General features: G+C 53.7%; 1 protein-coding gene across 1 annotated transcript in view; it reads left to right on the forward strand.

The window, feature by feature from the left end:
- The window catches only part of LOC122551861 (chondroitin-polymerizing factor, non-catalytic subunit-like), a 111056-nt gene that overhangs the window by 66990 nt on the left and 22906 nt on the right, over positions 1-21160 (forward strand). Inside the window, exon 2 of the mRNA XM_087989434.1 lies at positions 9115-9679. Within this exon, the coding sequence (XP_087845560.1) occupies positions 9115-9679 (565 nt within the window). The remainder of the gene's footprint in view (positions 1-9114; positions 9680-21160) is intronic.

Genomic DNA, 21160 nt, shown 5'->3' on the forward strand with positions numbered 1-21160 from the left:
TATAACACTGGGGTACAGTACTGGTGGGGACAGGTCTGTCACTGTATAACACTGTTGTACAGTACTGGTGGGGACAGGTCTGTCACTGTATAACACTGAGGTACAGTACTGGTGGGGACAGGTCTGTCTATGTATAACACTGGGGTACAGTACTGGTGGGGACAGGTCTGTCTGTGTATAACACTGGGGTACAGTACTGGTGGGGACAGGTCTGTCACTGTATAACACTGGGGTACAGTACTGGTGGGGAAAGGTCTGTCACTGTAAAACACTGGGGTACAGTACTGGTGGGGACAGATCTGTCTGTGTATAACACTGGGGTACAGTACTGGTGGGGACAGGTCTGTCACTGTATAACACTGGGGTACAGTACTGATGGGGGCAGGTCTGTCACTGTATAACACTGGGGAACAGTACTGGTGGGGACAGGTCTGTCACTGTATAACACCGGGTTACAGTACTGGTGGGGACAGGTCTGTCCCTGTATAACACTGGGGTACTGTACTGGTTGGGACAGGTCTGTCCCTGTATAACACTGGGGTACAGTACTGGTGGGGTCAGGACTTTCCCTGTATAACACTGGGGTACAGTACTGGTGGAGTCAGGTCTGTCACTGTGTAACACTGTGGTACTGTAGTTATGTGGGACCAGTCTGTCCCTGAATAACACTGGGGTACAGTACTGTTGGGGGCAGGTCTGTCACTGTATAACACTGGGGTACAGTACAGGTGGGGACGGGTCTGTCACTGTATAACACTAGGGTACAGTACTGGTGGGGACAGGTCTGTCACTATATAACACTGGGGTACAGTACTGGTGGGGACAGGTCTGTTAGTGTATAACACTGGGGTACAGTACAGGTGGGGACGGGTCAATCACTTTATAACACTGAGGTACTGTACTGGCATGGACATGTCTATCACTGTGTAAGACTGTGGTACAGTACTGGTGGGGACTGGTCTGTCACTGTATCACACTGAGGTACAGTACTGGTGGGGACTGGTCTGTCACTGTATAACACTGGGGTACAGTACTGGCGGGACAGGTCTGTCACTATATAACACTGGGATACTGTACTGGTTGGGACAGGTCTGTCCCTGTATAACACTGGGGTACAGTACTGGTGGGGACAGGTTTGTCATTGTATAACACCGGGTTACAGTACTGGTTGGGACAGGTCTGTCCCTGTATAACGCTGGGGTACAGTACTGGTGGGGACCGTTCTGTCACTGAATAACACTGGGGTACAGTACTGGTGAGGACAGGTCTGTCACTGTATAACACTGGGGTACAGTACGGGTGGGGACAGGTCTGTCACTGTATAACACTGAGGTACAGTACTGGTGGGGACAGGTCTGTCAGTGTATAACACTGGGGTACAGTACTGGTGGGGACCGGTCTGTCAGTGTATAACACTGGGGTACAGTACTGGTGGGGAGAGGTCTGTCACTGTATAACACTGGGGTACAGTACTGGTGGGGACAGGTCTGTCACTGTATAACACTGAGGTACAGTACTGGTGGGGACAGGTCTGTCAGTGTATAACACTGGGGTACAGTAGTGGTGGGGACAGGTCTGTCACTGTATAACACTGGGGTACAGCACTGTTGGGGACAGGTCTGTCACTGTATAACACTGGGGTACAGTACTGGTGGGGACAGGTCTGTAACTGTATACCACTGGGGTACAGTACTGGTGGGGACAGGTCTGTAACTGTATACCACTGGGGTACAGTACTGGTGGGGACAGGTATGTCACTGTATAACACCGGGGTACAGTACTGGTGGGGACTGGTCTGTCAGTGTATAACACTGGGATACTGTACTGGTTGGGACAGGTCTGTCCCTTTATAACACTGGGGTACAGTACTGGTGGGGACAGGTTTGTCATTGTATAACACTGTGGTACAGTACTGGTGGGGACAGATCTGTCACTGTATAACACTGGTGTACCGTACTGGTGGGGACAGGTCTGTCCCTGTATAACACTGGGGTACAGTACTGGTGGGGACAGGTCTGTCAGTGTATAACACTGGGGTACAGTACTGGTGGGGACAGGTCTGTCACTGTATAACACTGGGGTACAGTACTGGTGGGGACAGGTCTGTCACTGTATCACACTGAGGTACAGTAGTGGTGGGGACAGGTCTGTAACTGTATACCACTGGGGTACAGTACTGGTGGGGACAGGTATATCACTGTATAACACCGGGGTACAGTACTGGTGGGGACAGGTTTGTCAGTGTATAACACTGGGGTACAGTACTGGTGGGGACAGGTCTGTCACTGTATAACACTGGGGTACAGTACTGGTGGGGACTGGTCTGTTAGTGTATAACACTGGGGTACAGTACTGGTGGGGACGGGTCAGTCACTTTATAACACTGGGGTACTGTACTGGCATGGACATGTCTATCACTGTGTAACACTGTGGTACAGTACTGGTGGGGACTGGTCTGTCACTGTATAACACTGGGGTACAGTACTGGTGGGGACAGGTCTGTCACTGCATAACACTGGGATACTGTACTGGTTGGGACAGGTCTGTCCCTGTATAACACTGGGGTACAGTACTGGTTGGGACAGGTCTGTCCCTGTATAACACTGTGGTACAGTACTGGTGGGGACAGGTCTGTCACTGCATAACACTGGGATACTGTACTGGTTGGGACAGGTCTGTCCCTGTATAACACTGGGGTACAGTACTGGTGGGGACAGGTTTGTCATTGTATAACACTGTGGTACAGTACTAGTGGGGACAGATCTGTCACTGTATAACACTGGTGTACCGTACTGGTGGGGACAGGTCTGTCTGTGTATAACACTGGGGTACAGTACTGGTGGGGACAGGTCGGTCAGTGTATAACACTGGGGTACAGTACTGATGGGGGCAGGTCTGTCACTGTATAACACTGGGGAACAGTACTGGTGGGTACAGGTCTGTCACTGTATAACACCGGGGTACAGTACTGGTTGGGACAGGTCTGTCCCTGTATAACGCTGGGGTACAGTACTGGTGGGGACAGGACTGTCCCTGTATAACACTGGAGTACAGTACTAGTGGAGTCAGGTCTGTCACTGTATAACACTGTGGTACTGTAGTTATGTGGGACCAGTCTGTCCCTGAATAACACTGGGGTACAGTACTGGTGGGGGCAGGTCTGTCACTGTATAACACTGGGGTACAGTACTGGTGGGGACAGGTTTGTCATTGTATAACACTGGGGTACAGTACTGGTTGGGACAGGTTTGTCATTGTATAACACTGGGGTACAGTACTGGTGGGGACAGGTCTGTCACTGTATAACACTGAGGTGCAGTACTGGTGGGGACTGGTCTGTCACTGTATAACACTGGGGTACTGTACTGGCATGGACATGTCTATCACTGTGTAACACTGTGGTACAGTACTGGTGGGGACTGGTCTGTCACTGTATAACACTGAGGTACAGTACTGGTGGGGACAGGACTGTCCCTGTACAACACTGGGGTACAGTACTGGTGGAGTCAGGTCTGTCACTGTATAACACTGTGGTACTGTAGTTATGTGGGACCAGTCTGTCCCTGAATAACACTGGGGTACAGTACTGTTGGGGGCAGGTCTGTCACTGTATAACACTGGGGTACAGTACTGGTGGGGACAGGTCTGTCACTGCATAACACTGGGGTACAGTACTGGTGGGGACAGGTCTGTCACTGCATAACACTGGGGTACTGTACTGGCATGGACATGTCTATCACTGTGTAACACTGTGGTACAGTACTGGTGGGGACTGGTCTGTCACTGTATAACACTGGGGTACAGTACTGGTGGGGACAGGTCTGTCACTGCATAACACTGGGATACTGTACTGGTTGGGACAGGTCTGTCCCTGTATAACACTGTGGTACAGTACTAGTGGGGACAGATCTGTCACTGTAAAACACTGGGGTACAGTACTGGTGGGGACAGATCTGTCTGTGTATAACACTGGGGTACAGTACTGGTGGGGACAGGTCTGTCACTGTATAACACCGGGTTACAGTACTGGTGGGGACAGGTCTGTCCCTGTATAACACTGTGGTACTGTACTGGTTGGGACAGGCTTTTCCCTGTATAACGCTGGGGTACAGTACTGGTGGGGACAGGACTGTTCCTGTATAACACTGGGGTACAGTACTGGTGGAGTCAGGTCTGTCCCTGTATAACACTGTGGTACTGTAGTTATGTGGGACCAGTCTGTCCCTGAATAACACTGGGGTACAGTACTGTTGGGGGCAGGTCTGTCACTGTATAACACTGGGGTACAGTACAGGTGGGGACGGGTCAGTCACTTTATAACACTGTGGTACTGTACTGGCATGGACATGTCTATCACTGTGTAACACTGTGGTACAGTACTGGTGGAGGCAGGTTTTTCATTGTATAACACTGGGGTACAGTACTGATGGGGGCATGTCTGTCACTGTATAACACTGGGGAACAGTACTGGTCGGGACAGGTCTGTCACTGTATTACACCGGGGTACAGTACTGGTGGGGACAGGTCTGTCCCTGTATAACACTGGGGTACTGTACTGGTTTGGACAGGTCTGTCCCTGTATAACGCTGGGGTACAGTACTGGTGGGGACAGGACTGTCCCTGTATAACACTGGGGTACAGTACTGGTGGGGACAGGTCTGTCCCTGTATAACACTGGGGTACAGTACTGGTGGGGACAGGTCTGTCACTGTATGTTACTGGGGTACAGTACTGGTGGAGACAGGTCTGTTACTGTGTAACACTGGGTATTGTACTGGTTGGGACAGGTCTGTCCCTGACTAACACTGGGGTACAGTACTGGTGGGGACCGGTCTGTCACTGAATAACACTGGGGTACAGTACTGGTGAGGACAGGTCTGTCACTGTATAACACTGGGGTGCAGTACTGGTGGAGTCAGGTCTGTCACTGTATAACACTGTGGTTCTGTAGTTATGTGGGACCGGTCTGTCCCTGAATAACACTGGGGTACAGTACTGGTGGGGACAGGTCTGTTAGTGTATTACACTGGGGTACAGTACAGGTGGGGACGGGTCAGTCACTTTATAACACTGGGGTACTGTACTGGCATGGACATGTCTATCACTGTGTAACACTGTGGTACAGTACTGGTGGGGACAGGTCTGTCACTGTATAACACTGGGGTACAGTACTGGTGGGGACAGGTCTGTCAGTGTATCACACTGGGGTACAGTACTGGTGGGGACAGGTCTGTCAGTGTATCACACTGGGGTACAGTACTGGTGGGGACAGGTCTGTCAGTGTATCACACTGGGGTACAGTAGTGGTGGGGACATGTGTATGAAAATGGAATAGTGGAGGATGGATCTGCGTCAGATTGGTTCTATAGGTTGGTGCAGCATCGAGGGCCTGTACTGCACTGTAATGCTGTGTGACGAGGCATGATTACAAAGTAATTGGGGGAAAGTTTAGGTGAGATGTCAGAGGTTGTCTCTTTGCACAGAGAGTGTTGTGTGTGTGGAATGCACTGCCAGCAGTGGGAGTAGACTCAAAGTCATTCGGAGCATTTCAGAAACGTTTGGTTCGGTGCATGGATAGTAGTAAAATGAAGTGTATGTCGGTTAGTCTGAGCTTGGAGTAGGATAAAAGGTCAGCAGAACATCGAGGACAGGAGGGCTTGTTCTGCACTGTACTGTTCTATGTTTTACAGGGAGAGTGCGGGGCAGTGGGATTAGTTTGGGGATTGATACAGGGCTATGGGGAGAGAGCAGGGCAGTGGAATTAGTTTGGGGATTGATTCAGAGTTGTTCTGCTGAGTCTGACCCACCCATTGCCCTTGGCACACATTGGTACCTCGCCAATGATGGCCCTGCCATCAGAGAGCACTTCTAGCTGTCCCTGCTCTCTGTGCACTGCCTCTCTATTGTCCTTGTGTTGCAGGAGGGTTCACTGGTTGGTTTTGGACAGATTTCTCTGAGTTTGGATTTGGACGGTTATTGGAGACAGCCCCCTGCTGTGCGCATGATGGGACATGGTCAGCTGCCAATGTCAGTCGGCTCCTGCTGCCAGGGCATAATGCCAGGCCCCAGTCATTAATTCCTGTTCACATCCTGAATCAACCATTACTTCACATCAAATCAGCGATCTGTCTTAATGAAGAATGTACTTACACAACACTTTCCCCTCACCCAAGTGTTTCAGACTGTTTGATGGGGACAGTGTAGAGGGAGCTTTACTCTGTAATTAACCCTGTGCTGTCTCTGTCCTGGGAGTGTTTAATGGGGGACAGTGTAGAGGGAGCTTTACTCTGTCTCTGAGCCCGTGCTGTCCCTGTCCTGGGAGCGTTTGATGAGGGGACAGTGTAGAGGGAGCTTTACTCTGTATCTAACCCTGTGCTATCCTTGTACTGGGAGTGTTTGATGGGGACAGTGTAGAGGGAGCTTTACTCTGTAATTAACCCTGTGCTGTCTCTGTCCTGGGAGTATTTGATGGGGGACAGTGTAGAGGAGCTTTACTCTGTATCTGAGCCCGTGCTGTCCCTGTCCTGGGAGTGTTTGATGGGGGGACAGTGTAGAGGGAGCTTTACTCTGTATCTAACCCCGTGCTGTCCCAGTACTGGGAGTGTTTGATGGGGACAGTGTAGAGAGAGCTTTACTCTGTAATTAACCCCGTGCTGTCTCTGTCCTGGGAGTATTTGATGGGGGACAGTGTAAAGGGAGCTTTACTCTGTCTCTGAGCCCGTGCTGTCCCTGTCCTGGGAGTGTTTGATGGTGACAGTGTAGAGGGAGCTTTACTCTCTAATTAACCCCGTGCTGTCCCTGTCCTGGGAGTATTTGATCGGGGACAGTGTAGAGGAGCTGAAAATGTGTTCCTGAAGAAGGGCTTATGCCCGAAACGTCGGTTCTCCTGTTCCTTTGATGCTGCCTGACCTGCTGCGCTTTTCCAGCAACACATTTTCAGCTCTGATCTCCAGTATCTGCAGACCTCACTTTCTCGTCAAAGACAGTGTAGAGCAGCTTTACTCTATATCTGAGCCCGTGCTGTCCCTGTCCTGGGAGTGTTTGATGGGGGGACAGTGTAGTGGGAGCTTTACTCTGTATCTAACCCCGTGCTGTCCCTTCCTGGGAGTGTTTGATGGGGGAACAGTGTAGAGGGAGCTTTACTCTGTATCTAACCCCGTGCTGTCCCTGTCCTGGGGGTGTTTGATGGGGGACAGTGTAGTGGGAGCTTTACTCTGTATCTAACCCCGTGCTGTCCCTGTCCTGGGAGTGTTTGATGGGGGAACAGTGTAGAGGGAGCTTTACTCTGTATCTAACCCCGTGCTGTCCCTGTCCTGGGAGTGTTTGATGGGGGGACAGTGTAGAGGGAGCTTTACTCTGTATCTAACCCTGTGCTGTCCCTGTCCTGGGAGTGTTTGATGGGGGGACAGTGTAGAGGGAGCTTTACTCTGTATCTAACCCTGTGCTGTCCTGTCCTGAGAGTGTTTGATGTGGATAAGTTCTCATTCTCTGTTCAGATACTGTCTGAACTGCTGAGTTTCTCCAGCATTTTCTGCATAGTTTCCAAACTGTGTTCCCCCAGCCTCCAATCCGTCACTCTCCCAATGCGGGATTTCAGGTTAAGTCAGTCCATTCCCACTTGACAGCCTTTGAGCTAGAGTACTGGAGAAAGAATTCCCAGCACTAAGACCACCCATTCCCACCTCCGGAACATTTCTCTGTCCTGCTGGATCCCTCCATTGAAGCAGGAGGACATTCTGCCCATCCATACCAGCCTTCTGAAGAGCATCCCAGCCAGACCCAAGCCCAATCCTGTAACCCTGCATTCCCCATGGCCAATCCCCCCTAACCTGCACATCTTTGGACTGTGGGAGGAAACCGGAGCACCCGGAGGAAACCCACGCAGACACGGGGAGAACGTGCAAACTCCACACAGTCAGTCACCCGAGGCTGGAATCGAACCTGGGTCCCTGGTGCTGTGAGGCAACAGTGCTAATCACTGAGCTGCCATACTCTCTCCCCCCATTCATACCTTTGTTCCCTTGAGGCTATTCCAGTGCAGTCCTTGGCTGGATGTGCAAGGTTTATTCGTTGTAATCCAAATTGTGAAATTGCTGGCACCTGCCTGTTAATTTGCACTAAGTCTCATTTCCCTATTGCCGTGGTGCTCAAGGACGCACATTGGTTCCCAGTGAAGGAATGGTCTGATTCTAAACGTCCCGACTTTGTAATGCAATCCCTCCCTATCTCTGCCATCCTCTCCCCTCCTCTCCATCCCCTGATTGCCATAGCATCTGTACCTCCCACTGTGCACTCCACATCTCACCGTCTCCATCTATCCATCAACTTTCTGACTGAAATCACATCTCTCTCTCTCTGACAAAGTTTCATGTCCCCTGATATCTCCGTACGTGATAGTGTCAGATCGTGTTTGATAATGATGTAGTCCAGCAGGGGGTGAAGAATGTAAACTGTATAGTGGCCTTTGTAGTGAGAAAGTTTGAGTGCAGGAACAGAGATATCTCACTGCAGTTACACAGGGCCTTGGTGAGACCACTCCTGGAGGAGAGTGTGTAGTTTTGGTCTCCTTATCTGAGGAAGGGTGTTCTTGCAATGTAGGGTGTGCATTGAAGGTTTCCCAGACTGATCCCTGGGCCTGACACATGAAGAGAGGTTAGGACTATGTACACTGGATTTGAAGAATGAGGGAGAATCTCATAGAAGCCGTTAAAATTCTAACAGGACTAGACAGGACAAACACAGGAAGGATGTTCCCGCGGAAATATGAACCGGAGGTCACAGATTAAGGATATGGAGTAAACCATTTTGGACTGAAATGACAAGGAATGCCTTAGTGGAGCCTGTGGAATTCTCTGCTACAGAAAGTGTTTGAGGGCAAAACTTTGAAAATTCTCATGAATGAGTTTGATACAGTTCTTTGGGCTAAAGTGATCAAAGTGTATGGGGAGAAAATGGGAGCAGGGACTGGGTTGGATGATCATATTGAATGATGGCACAGGCTGAATGGGCTGAATGGCCCTACTCCTGCTCCTCTATGTATCTGAGAAACTTCTTGGAAGATTTAGTTCCATTCCAGGTGCTATATGAATCGAGGTTGTTGTTGTTTTATTTTAGATCGCGTTACATTAGCACCGAACTGGGGATCCGGGAATGTTTGTTTGTGGGAGTTCTCACATCGAAAACTACTCTCAACTCTCTGGCCGTGGCGGTGAACCGGACAATTGGTCACCACATTGACAAGGTCCTGTACTTCACCGGCTCCAGGAGCAGGAAGATCCCACACGGAATGTACATTGTAACCCACGGCGATGAGCGGCCAATCTGGAACATGTACCAAACAGTGAAGTACATCTTTGAGCATTTCAGCAGTGAGTATGATTGGTTCTTCCTCATTCAGGATGACTCCTACACTGAGAGTGATCGCATCAAAAGCCTAGTGAACCACCTGAGCATCAACACTGACCTGTACATGGGCTGTCCTCAGGAGTTTATCGGGGGTGACACCGATGGCCATTACTGTCATGGTGGCTTCGGGTTCTTGCTGTCCCGCAGCCTCCTCATCAAATTACAGCCACATCTGGAAACCTGTCGGAATGACATCCTGAGCTCCAGGCCTGACGAGTGGCTCGGTCGGTGCATCATTGATTACGTGTCAGTGAGTTGTGTCAGTGAATATGAGGTGGGTGCACTTGCTGCTGAATTAAACCTCCTACCAGACTGATTTATTATTGTCACATGTACTGAGATACAGTGGAAAGTATTGTTTTGCATGATATCCAGACAAATCATACCTTACATAAGTACACCAGGGGAATAGAACAGAATGCAGAATATCGTGTTACAGCGACAGAGAAGGTGCAGAGAAAGATCAACTCTAATGTATGATTGATTATTGTCACGTGTACCAGAGAGACACAGATCAGAAATAATATTTGAGAGGTCTGTTCATAATTCTGATAACAGCCGGGGAAAAGCTGTTCTTCAATCTGTCGGGACGTGTTTTCAAACTTTTGTATCTTCAGTCCAATGGAAGACGGTGGAAGAGATTATAACGGGGTGGGAGGAGTCTTTGCTGAGACAGCAGGAAGTGTACACGGAGTCAGTGGATGGAAGGCTGGTTTTTGGGAGGGACTGGGCTGTTTCACAACTCTCTGTAATTTCTTGTGGTCCTGAGGCAGAGCAGTTGCCAAACCAATCTGTGATACATCCAGATAGAAGGCTTTCTGTGGTGCATCTATACAAATTGGTAAGAGTCATTGTGGCCGTGCTGCATTTCCTTAGCCTCCTGAGGAAGTGGAGGTGTTGTGGTGCTTTCCTGACCATCACGTCCATGTGGGTGGACCAGGACAGATTGTGAGTGACCATGACTCCCAGGACAGATTGTGGGTGAGCATCACTCCCAGGACAGATTGTGGGTGAGTGTCACTCCCAGGACAGATTGTGGGTGACCATTACTCCCAGGACAGATTGTGGGTGAGTGTCACTCCCAGGACAGATTGTGGGTGAGCATCACTCCCAGGACAGATTGTGGGTGACCATTACTCCCAGGACAGATTGTGGGTGACCATCACTCCCAGGACAGATTGTGGGTGACCGTCACTCCCAGGACAGATTGTGGGTGATCGTCACTCCCAGGACAGATTGTGGGTGAGTGTCACTCCCAGGCCAGATTGTGGGTGACCATCACTCCCAGGACAGATTGTGGGTGACCATTACTCCCAGGACAGATTGTGGGTGACCATCACTCCCAGGACAGATTGTGGGTGATCGTCACTCCCAGGACAAATTGTGGGTGACCATCACTCCCAGGACAGATTGTGATGACCATCACTCCCAGGACAGATTGTGGGTGACCGTCACTCCCAGAACAGATTGTGGGTGAGTGTCACCCCCAGGACAGATTGTGAGTGACCATCACTCCCAGGACAAGTTGTGGGTGACCGTCACCCCCAGGACAGATTGTGGGTGACCATCACTCCCAGGACAGATTGTGGGTGACCATCACTCCCAGGACAAGTTGTGGGTGACCGTCACCCCCAGGACAGATTGTGGGTGAGTGTCACTCCCAGGACAGATTGTGGGTGACCATCACTCCCAGGACAGGTTGTGGGTGACCGTCACCCGCAGGACAGATTGTGGGTGACCGTCACCCCCAGGACAGATTGTGGGTGAGCATCACTCCCAGGACGGATTGTGGGTGACCGTCACTCCCAGGACAGATTGTGGGTGACCGTCACCCCCAGGACAGATTGTGGGTGACTGTCACTCCCAGGACAGATTGTGGGTGAGTGTCACTCCCAGGACAGATTGTGGGTGACCGTCACTCCCAGGACAGATTGTGGGTGACCGTCACCCCCAGGACAGATTGTGGGTGACCGTCACCCCCAGGACAGATTGTGGGTGAGTGTCACTCCCAGGACAGATTGTGAGTGACCGTCACCCCCAGGACAGATTGTGGGTGACCGTCACCCCCAGGACAGATTGTGGGTGAGTGTCACTCCCAGGACAGATTGTGAGTGACCGTCACTCCCAGGACAGATTGTGGGTGAGCATCACTCCCAGGACATATTGTGGGTGACCGTCACCCCCAGGACAGATTGTGGGTGACCGTCACCCCCAGGACAGATTGTGGGTGATTGTCACTCCCAGGACAGATTGTGGGTGACCATCACTCCCAGGACAGAATGTGGGTGAGTGTCACTCCCAGGACAGATTGTGGGTGACCGTCACTCCCAGGACAGATTGTGGGTGACCGTCACTCCCAGGACAGATTGTGGGTGAGTGTCACTCCCAGGACAGATTGTGAGTGACCATCACTCCCTGGACAGATTGTGGGTGACCGTCACTCCCAGGACAGATTGTGGGTGAGCGTCACTCCCAGGACAGATTGTGGGTGACCGTCACTCCCAGGACAGATTGTGGGTGACCATCCCTCCCAGGACAGATTGTGGGTGAGTGTCACTCCCAGGACAGATTGTGGGTGACCGTCACTCCCAGGACAGATTGTGGGTGACCGTCACTCCCAGGACAGATTGTGGGTGACCGTCACTCCCAGGACAGATTGTGGGTGAGCGTCACCCCCAGGACAGATTGTGGGTGATCGTCACTCCCAGGACAGATTGTGGGTGACCGTCACCCCCAGGACAGATTGTGGGTGACCGTCACTCCCAGGACAGATTGTGGGTGACCGTCACCCCCAGGACAGATTGTGGGTGACCGTCACTCCCAGGACAGATTGTGGATGACCGTCACCCCCAGGACAGATTGTGGGTGACTGTCACTCCCAGGACAGATTGTGGGTGACCATCACTCCCAGGACAGATTGTGGGTGACCGTCACTCCCAGGACAGATTGTGGATGACCGTCACCCCCAGGACAGATTTTGGGTGACTGTCACACCCAGGACAGATTGTGGGTGAGCATCACTCCCAGGACAGATTGTGGGTGACCGTCACTCCCAGGACAGATTGTGGGTGACTGTCACTCCCAGGACAGATTGTGGGTGACCGTCACCCCCAGGACAGATTGTGGGTGATTGTCACTCCCAGGTCAGATTGTGGGTGACCGTCACTCCCAGGACAGATTGTGGGTGACCGTCACTCCCAGGACAGATTGTGGGTGACCATCACTCCCAGGACAGATTGTGGGTGACCGTCACTCCCAGGACAGATTGTGGGTGACTGTCACTCCCAGGACAGATTGTGGGTGACTGTCACTCCCAGGACAGATTGTGAGTGACCGTCACTCCCAGGACAGATTGTGGGTGACTGTCACTCCCAGGACAGATTGTGGGTGACCGTCACTCCCAGGACAGATTGTGGGTGAGGGTCACTCCCAGGACAGATTGTGGATGACCGTCACCCCCAGGACAGATTGTGGGTGAGTGTCACTCCCAGGACAGATTGTGGGTGACTGTCACCCCCAGGATAGATTGTGGGTGACTGTCACTCCCAGGACAGATTGTGGGTGACTGTCACTCCCAGGACAGATTGTGGGTGACCGTCACCCCCAGGACAGATTGTGGGTGATTGTCACTCCCAGGTCAGATTGTGGGTGACCGTCACTCCCAGGACAGATTGTGGGTGACCGTCACTCCCAGGACAGATTGTGGGTGACCATCACTCCCAGGACAGATTGTGGGTGACCGTCACTCCCAGGACAGATTGTGGGTGACTGTCACTCCCAGGACAGATTGTGGGTGACCGTCACTCCCAGGACAGATTGTGGGTGACCGTCACTCCCAGGACAGATTGTTGGTGATTGTCACCCCCAGGACAGATTGTGGGTGAGAGTCACTCCCAGGACAGATTGTGGGTGACCGTCACTCCCAGGACAGATTGTGGGTGACCATCATTCCCAGGACAGATTGTGGGTGACCGTCACCCCCAGGACAGATTGTGGGTGATTGTCACTCCCAGGACAGATTGTGGGTGACCGTCACTCCCAGGACAGATTGTGGGTGAGTGTCACTCCCAGGACAGATTGTGGGTGACCGTCACTCCCAGGACAGATTGTGGGTGACCGTCACTCCCAGGACAGATTGTGGGTGAGCGTCACCCCCAGGACAGATTGTGGGTGATCGTCACTCCCAGGACAGATTGTGGGTGACCGTCACCCCCAGGACAGATTGTGGGTGATTGTCACTCCCAGGTCAGATTGTGGGTGACCGTCACTCCCAGGACAGATTGTGGGTGACCATCACTCCCAGGACAGATTGTGGGTGACCGTCACCCCCAGGACAGATTGTGGGTGACCGTCACCCCCAGGACAGATTGTGGGTGACCGTCACCCCCAGGACAGATTGTGGGTGACCGTCACTCCCAGGACAGATTGTGAGTGACTGTCACTCCCAGGACAGATTGTGGGTGACCGTCACTCCCAGGACAGATTGTGAGTGACCATCACCCCCAGGACAGATTGTGGGTGACTGTCACTCCCAGGACAGATTGTGGGTGACCGTCACTCCCAGGACAGATTGTGAGTGACCATCACCCCCAGGACAGATTGTGGGTGACCGTCACTCCCAGGACAGATTGTGGGTGACCGTCCCTCCCAGGACAGATTGTGGGTGACCGTCACCCCCAGGACAGATTGTGGGTGACTGTCACTCCCAGGACAGATTGTGAGTGACCGTCACTCCCAGGACAGATTGTGGGTGACTGTCACTCCCAGGACAGATTGTGGGTGACCGTCACTCCCAGGACAGATTGTGGGTGAGGGTCACTCCCAGGACAGATTGTGGATGACCGTCACCCCCAGGACAGATTGTGGGTGAGTGTCACTCCCAGGACAGATTGTGGGTGACTGTCACCCCCAGGATAGATTGTGGGTGACTGTCACTCCCAGGACAGATTGTGGGTGACCGTCACCCCCAGGACAGATTGTGGGTGACCATCCCTCCCAGGACAGATTGTGGGTGACCGTCACTCCCAGGACAGATTGTGGGTGACCATCACTCCCAGGACAGATTGTGGGTGACCATCCCTCCCGGGACAGATTGTGGGTGACCGTCACTCCCAGGACAGATTGTGGGTGACCGTCACTCCCAGGACAGATTGTGGGTGACCGTCACTCCCAGGACAGATTGTGGGTGACCGTCACCCCCAGGACAGATTGTGGGTGAGTGTCACTCCCAGGACAGATTGTGGGTGACCGTCACTCCCAGGACAGATTGTGGGTGAGTGTCACTCCCAGGACAGATTGTGGGTGACCGTCACTCCCAGGACAGATTGTGGGTGAGTGTCACTCCCAGGACAGATTGTGGGTGAGCATCACTCCCAGGACAGATTGTGGGTGACCATCACTCCCAGGACAGATTGTGGGTGAGCATCACTCCCAGGACAGATTGTGGGTGACCGTCACCCCCAGGACAGATTGTGGGTGACCGTCACTCCCAGGACAGATTGTGGGTGAGCATCACTCCCAGGACAGATTGTGGGTGACCATCACTCCCAGGACAGAATGTGGGTGAGTGTCACTCCCAGGACAGATTGTGGGTGACCGTCACTCCCAGGACAGATTGTGGGTGACCGTCACTCCCAGGACAGATTGTGGGTGAGTGTCACTCCCAGGACAGATTGTGAGTGACCATCACTCCCTGGACAGATTGTGGGTGACCGTCACTCCCAGGACAGATTGTGGGTGAGCGTCACTCCCAGGACAGATTGTGGGTGACCGTCACTCCCAGGACAGATTGTGGGTGACCATCCCTCCCAGGACAGATTGTGGGTGAGTGTCACTCCCAGGACAGATTGTGGGTGACCGTCACTCCCAGGACAGATTGTGGGTGACCGTCACTCCCAGGACAGATTGTGGGTGACCGTCACTCCCAGGACAGATTGTGGGTGAGCGTCACCCCCAGGACAGATTGTGGGTGATCGTCACTCCCAGGACAGATTGTGGGTGACCGTCACCCCCAGGACAGATTGTGGGTGACCGTCACTCCCAGGACAGATTGTGGGTGACCGTCACCCCCAGGACAGATTGTGGGTGACCGTCACTCCCAGGACAGATTGTGGATGACCGTCACCCCCAGGACAGATTGTGGGTGACTGTCACTCCCAGGACAGATTGTGGGTGACCATCACTCCCAGGACAGATTGTGGGTGACCGTCACTCCCAGGACAGATTGTGGATGACCGTCACCCCCAGGACAGATTTTGGGTGACTGTCACACCCAGGACAGATTGTGGGTGAGCATCACTCCCAGGACAGATTGTGGGTGACCGTCACTCCCAGGACAGATTGTGGGTGACTGTCACTCCCAGGACAGATTGTGGGTGACCGTCACCCCCAGGACAGATTGTGGGTGATTGTCACTCCCAGGTCAGATTGTGGGTGACCGTCACTCCCAGGACAGATTGTGGGTGACCGTCACTCCCAGGACAGATTGTGGGTGACCATCACTCCCAGGACAGATTGTGGGTGACCGTCACTCCCAGGACAGATTGTGGGTGACTGTCACTCCCAGGACAGATTGTGGGTGACCGTCACTCCCAGGACAGATTGTGGGTGACCGTCACTCCCAGGACAGATTGTTGGTGATTGTCACCCCCAGGACAGATTGTGGGTGAGAGTCACTCCCAGGACAGATTGTGGGTGACCGTCACTCCCAGGACAGATTGTGGGTGACCATCATTCCCAGGACAGATTGTGGGTGACCGTCACCCCCAGGACAGATTGTGGGTGATTGTCACTCCCAGGACAGATTGTGGGTGACCGTCACTCCCAGGACAGATTGTGGGTGAGTGTCACTCCCAGGACAGATTGTGGGTGACCGTCACTCCCAGGACAGATTGTGGGTGACCGTCACTCCCAGGACAGATTGTGGGTGAGCGTCACCCCCAGGACAGATTGTGGGTGATCGTCACTCCCAGGACAGATTGTGGGTGACCGTCACCCCCAGGACAGATTGTGGGTGATTGTCACTCCCAGGTCAGATTGTGGGTGACCGTCACTCCCAGGACAGATTGTGGGTGACCATCACTCCCAGGACAGATTGTGGGTGACCGTCACCCCCAGGACAGATTGTGGGTGACCGTCACCCCCAGGACAGATTGTGGGTGACCGTCACCCCCAGGACAGATTGTGGGTGACCGTCACTCCCAGGACAGATTGTGAGTGACTGTCACTCCCAGGACAGATTGTGGGTGACCGTCACTCCCAGGACAGATTGTGAGTGACCATCACCCCCAGGACAGATTGTGGGTGACTGTCACTCCCAGGACAGATTGTGGGTGACCGTCACTCCCAGGACAGATTGTGAGTGACCATCACCCCCAGGACAGATTGTGGGTGACCGTCACTCCCAGGACAGATTGTGGGTGACCGTCCCTCCCAGGACAGATTGTGGGTGACCGTCACCCCCAGGACAGATTGTGGGTGACTGTCACTCCCAGGACAGATTGTGAGTGACCGTCACTCCCAGGACAGATTGTGGGTGACTGTCACTCCCAGGACAGATTGTGGGTGACCGTCACTCCCAGGACAGATTGTGGGTGAGGGTCACTCCCAGGACAGATTGTGGATGACCGTCACCCCCAGGACAGATTGTGGGTGAGTGTCACTCCCAGGACAGATTGTGGGTGACTGTCACCCCCAGGATAGATTGTGGGTGACTGTCACTCCCAGGACAGATTGTGGGTGACTGTCACTCCCAGGACAGATTGTGGGTGACCGTCACCCCCAGGACAGATTGTGGGTGACCATCCCTCCCAGGACAGATTGTGGGTGACCGTCACTCCCAGGACAGATTGTGGGTGACCATCACTCCCAGGACAGATTGTGGGTGACCATCCCTCCCGGGACAGATTGTGGGTGACCGTCACTCCCAGGACAGATTGTGGGTGACCGTCACTCCCAGGACAGATTGTGGGTGACCGTCACCCCCAGGACAGATTGTGGGTGAGTGTCACTCCCAGGACAGATTGTGGGTGACCGTCACTCCCAGGACAGATTGTGGGTGAGTGTCACTCCCAGGACAGATTGTGGGTGACCGTCACTCCCAGGACAGATTGTGGGTGAGTGTCACTCCCAGGACAGATTGTGGGTGAGCATCACTCCCAGGACAGATTGTGGGTGACCATCACTCCCAGGACAGATTGTGGGTGAGCATCACTCCCAGGACAGATTGTGGGTGACCGTCACTCCCAGGACAGATTGTGGGTGACCGTCACCCCCAGGACAGATTGTGGGTGAGTGTCACTCCCAGGACAGATTGTGGGTGACCGTCACTCCCAGGACAGATTTAGAGTGACCGTCACTCCCAGGACAGATTGTGGGTGACCGTCAATCCCAGGACAGATTGTGGGTGACCATCCCTCCCGGGACAGATTGTGGGTGACCGTCACTCCCAGGACAGATTGTGGGTGACCGTCACTCCCAGGACAGATTGTGGGTGACCGTCACCCCCAGGTCAGATTGTGGGTGACCATCACTCCCAGGACAGATTGTGGGTGACTGTCACTCCCAGGACAGATTGTGGGTGACCGTCACTCCCAGGACAGATTGTGGGTGAGTGTCACTCCCAGGACAGATTGTGGGTGACCGTCACTCCCAGGACAGATTGTGGGTGAGTGTCACTCCCAGGACAGATTGTGGGTGAGCATCACTCCCAGGACAGATTGTGGGTGACCATCACTCCCAGGACAGATTGTGGGTGAGCATCACTCCCAGGACAGATTGTGGGTGACCGTCACCCCCAGGACAGATTGTGGGTGACCGTCACTCCCAGGACAGATTGTGGGTGAGCATCACTCCCAGGACAGATTGTGGGTGACCATCACTCCCAGGACAGAATGTGGGTGAGTGTCACTCCCAGGACAGATTGTGGGTGACCGTCACTCCCAGGACAGATTGTGGGTGACCGTCACTCCCAGGACAGATTGTGGGTGAGTGTCACTCCCAGGACAGATTGTGAGTGACCATCACTCCCTGGACAGATTGTGGGTGACCGTCACTCCCAGGACAGATTGTGGGTGAGCGTCACTCCCAGGACAGATTGTGGGTGACCGTCACTCCCAGGACAGATTGTGGGTGACCATCCCTCCCAGGACAGATTGTGGGTGAGTGTCACTCCCAGGACAGATTGTGGGTGACCGTCACTCCCAGGACAGATTGTGGGTGACCGTCACTCCCAGGACAGATTGTGGGTGACCGTCACTCCCAGGACAGATTGTGGGTGAGCGTCACCCCCAGGACAGATTGTGGGTGATCGTCACTCCCAGGACAGATTGTGGGTGACCGTCACCCCCAGGACAGATTGTGGGTGACCGTCACTCCCAGGACAGATTGTGGGTGACCGTCACCCCCAGGACAGATTGTGGGTGACCGTCACTCCCAGGACAGATTGTGGATGACCGTCACCCCCAGGACAGATTGTGGGTGACTGTCACTCCCAGGACAGATTGTGGGTGACCATCACTCCCAGGACAGATTGTGGGTGACCGTCACTCCCAGGACAGATTGTGGATGACCGTCACCCCCAGGACAGATTTTGGGTGACTGTCACACCCAGGACAGATTGTGGGTGAGCATCACTCCCAGGACAGATTGTGGGTGACCGTCACTCCCAGGACAGATTGTGGGTGACTGTCACTCCCAGGACAGATTGTGGGTGACCGTCACCCCCAGGACAGATTGTGGGTGATTGTCACTCCCAGGTCAGATTGTGGGTGACCGTCACTCCCAGGACAGATTGTGGGTGACCGTCACTCCCAGGACAGATTGTGGGTGACCATCACTCCCAGGACAGATTGTGGGTGACCGTCACTCCCAGGACAGATTGTGGGTGACTGTCACTCCCAGGACAGATTGTGGGTGACCGTCACTCCCAGGACAGATTGTGGGTGACCGTCACTCCCAGGACAGATTGTTGGTGATTGTCACCCCCAGGACAGATTGTGGGTGAGAGTCACTCCCAGGACAGATTGTGGGTGACCGTCACTCCCAGGACAGATTGTGGGTGACCATCATTCCCAGGACAGATTGTGGGTGACCGTCACCCCCAGGACAGATTGTGGGTGATTGTCACTCCCAGGACAGATTGTGGGTGACCGTCACTCCCAGGACAGATTGTGGGTGAGTGTCACTCCCAGGACAGATTGTGGGTGACCGTCACTCCCAGGACAGATTGTGGGTGACCGTCACTCCCAGGACAGATTGTGGGTGAGCGTCACCCCCAGGACAGATTGTGGGTGATCGTCACTCCCAGGACAGATTGTGGGTGACCGTCACCCCCAGGACAGATTGTGGGTGATTGTCACTCCCAGGTCAGATTGTGGGTGACCGTCACTCCCAGGACAGATTGTGGGTGACCATCACTCCCAGGACAGATTGTGGGTGACCGTCACCCCCAGGACAGATTGTGGGTGACCGTCACCCCCAGGACAGATTGTGGGTGACCGTCACCCCCAGGACAGATTGTGGGTGACCGTCACTCCCAGGACAGATTGTGAGTGACTGTCACTCCCAGGACAGATTGTGGGTGACCGTCACTCCCAGGACAGATTGTGAGTGACCATCACCCCCAGGACAGATTGTGGGTGACTGTCACTCCCAGGACAGATTGTGGGTGACCGTCACTCCCAGGACAGATTGTGAGTGACCATCACCCCCAGGACAGATTGTGGGTGACCGTCACTCCCAGGACAGATTGTGGGTGACCGTCCCTCCCAGGACAGATTGTGGGTGACCGTCACCCCCAGGACAGATTGTGGGTGACTGTCACTCCCAGGACAGATTGTGAGTGACCGTCACTCCCAGGACAGATTGTGGGTGACTGTCACTCCCAGGACAGATTGTGGGTGACCGTCACTCCCAGGACAGATTGTGGGTGAGGGTCACTCCCAGGACAGATTGTGGATGACCGTCACCCCCAGGACAGATTGTGGGTGAGTGTCACTCCCAGGACAGATTGTGGGTGACTGTCACCCCCAGGATAGATTGTGGGTGACTGTCACTCCCAGGACAGATTGTGGGTGACTGTCACTCCCAGGACAGATTGTGGGTGACCGTCACCCCCAGGACAGATTGTGGGTGACCATCCCTCCCAGGACAGATTGTGGGTGACCGTCACTCCCAGGACAGATTGTGGGTGACCATCACTCCCAGGACAGATTGTGGGTGACCATCCCTCCCGGGACAGATTGTGGGTGACCGTCACTCCCAGGACAGATTGTGGGTGACCGTCACTCCCAGGACAGATTGTGGGTGACCGTCACCCCCAGGACAGATTGTGGGTGAGTGTCACTCCCAGGACAGATTGTGGGTGACCGTCACTCCCAGGACAGATTGTGGGTGAGTGTCACTCCCAGGACAGATTGTGGGTGACCGTCACTCCCAGGACAGATTGTGGGTGAGTGTCACTCCCAGGACAGATTGTGGGTGAGCATCACTCCCAGGACAGATTGTGGGTGACCATCACTCCCAGGACAGATTGTGGGTGAGCATCACTCCCAGGACAGATTGTGGGTGACCGTCACTCCCAGGACAGATTGTGGGTGACCGTCACCCCCAGGACAGATTGTGGGTGAGTGTCACTCCCAGGACAGATTGTGGGTGACCGTCACTCCCAGGACAGATTTAGAGTGACCGTCACTCCCAGGACAGATTGTGGGTGACCGTCAATCCCAGGACAGATTGTGGGTGACTGTCACTCCCA

The sequence above is a fragment of the Chiloscyllium plagiosum genome, unplaced genomic scaffold, assembly GCF_037043375.1.
Source record: "Chiloscyllium plagiosum isolate Xiang-an unplaced genomic scaffold, Cpla_swu_hap1 HiC_scaffold_7, whole genome shotgun sequence".
Classification (NCBI taxonomy): domain Eukaryota; kingdom Metazoa; phylum Chordata; class Chondrichthyes; order Orectolobiformes; family Hemiscylliidae; genus Chiloscyllium; species Chiloscyllium plagiosum.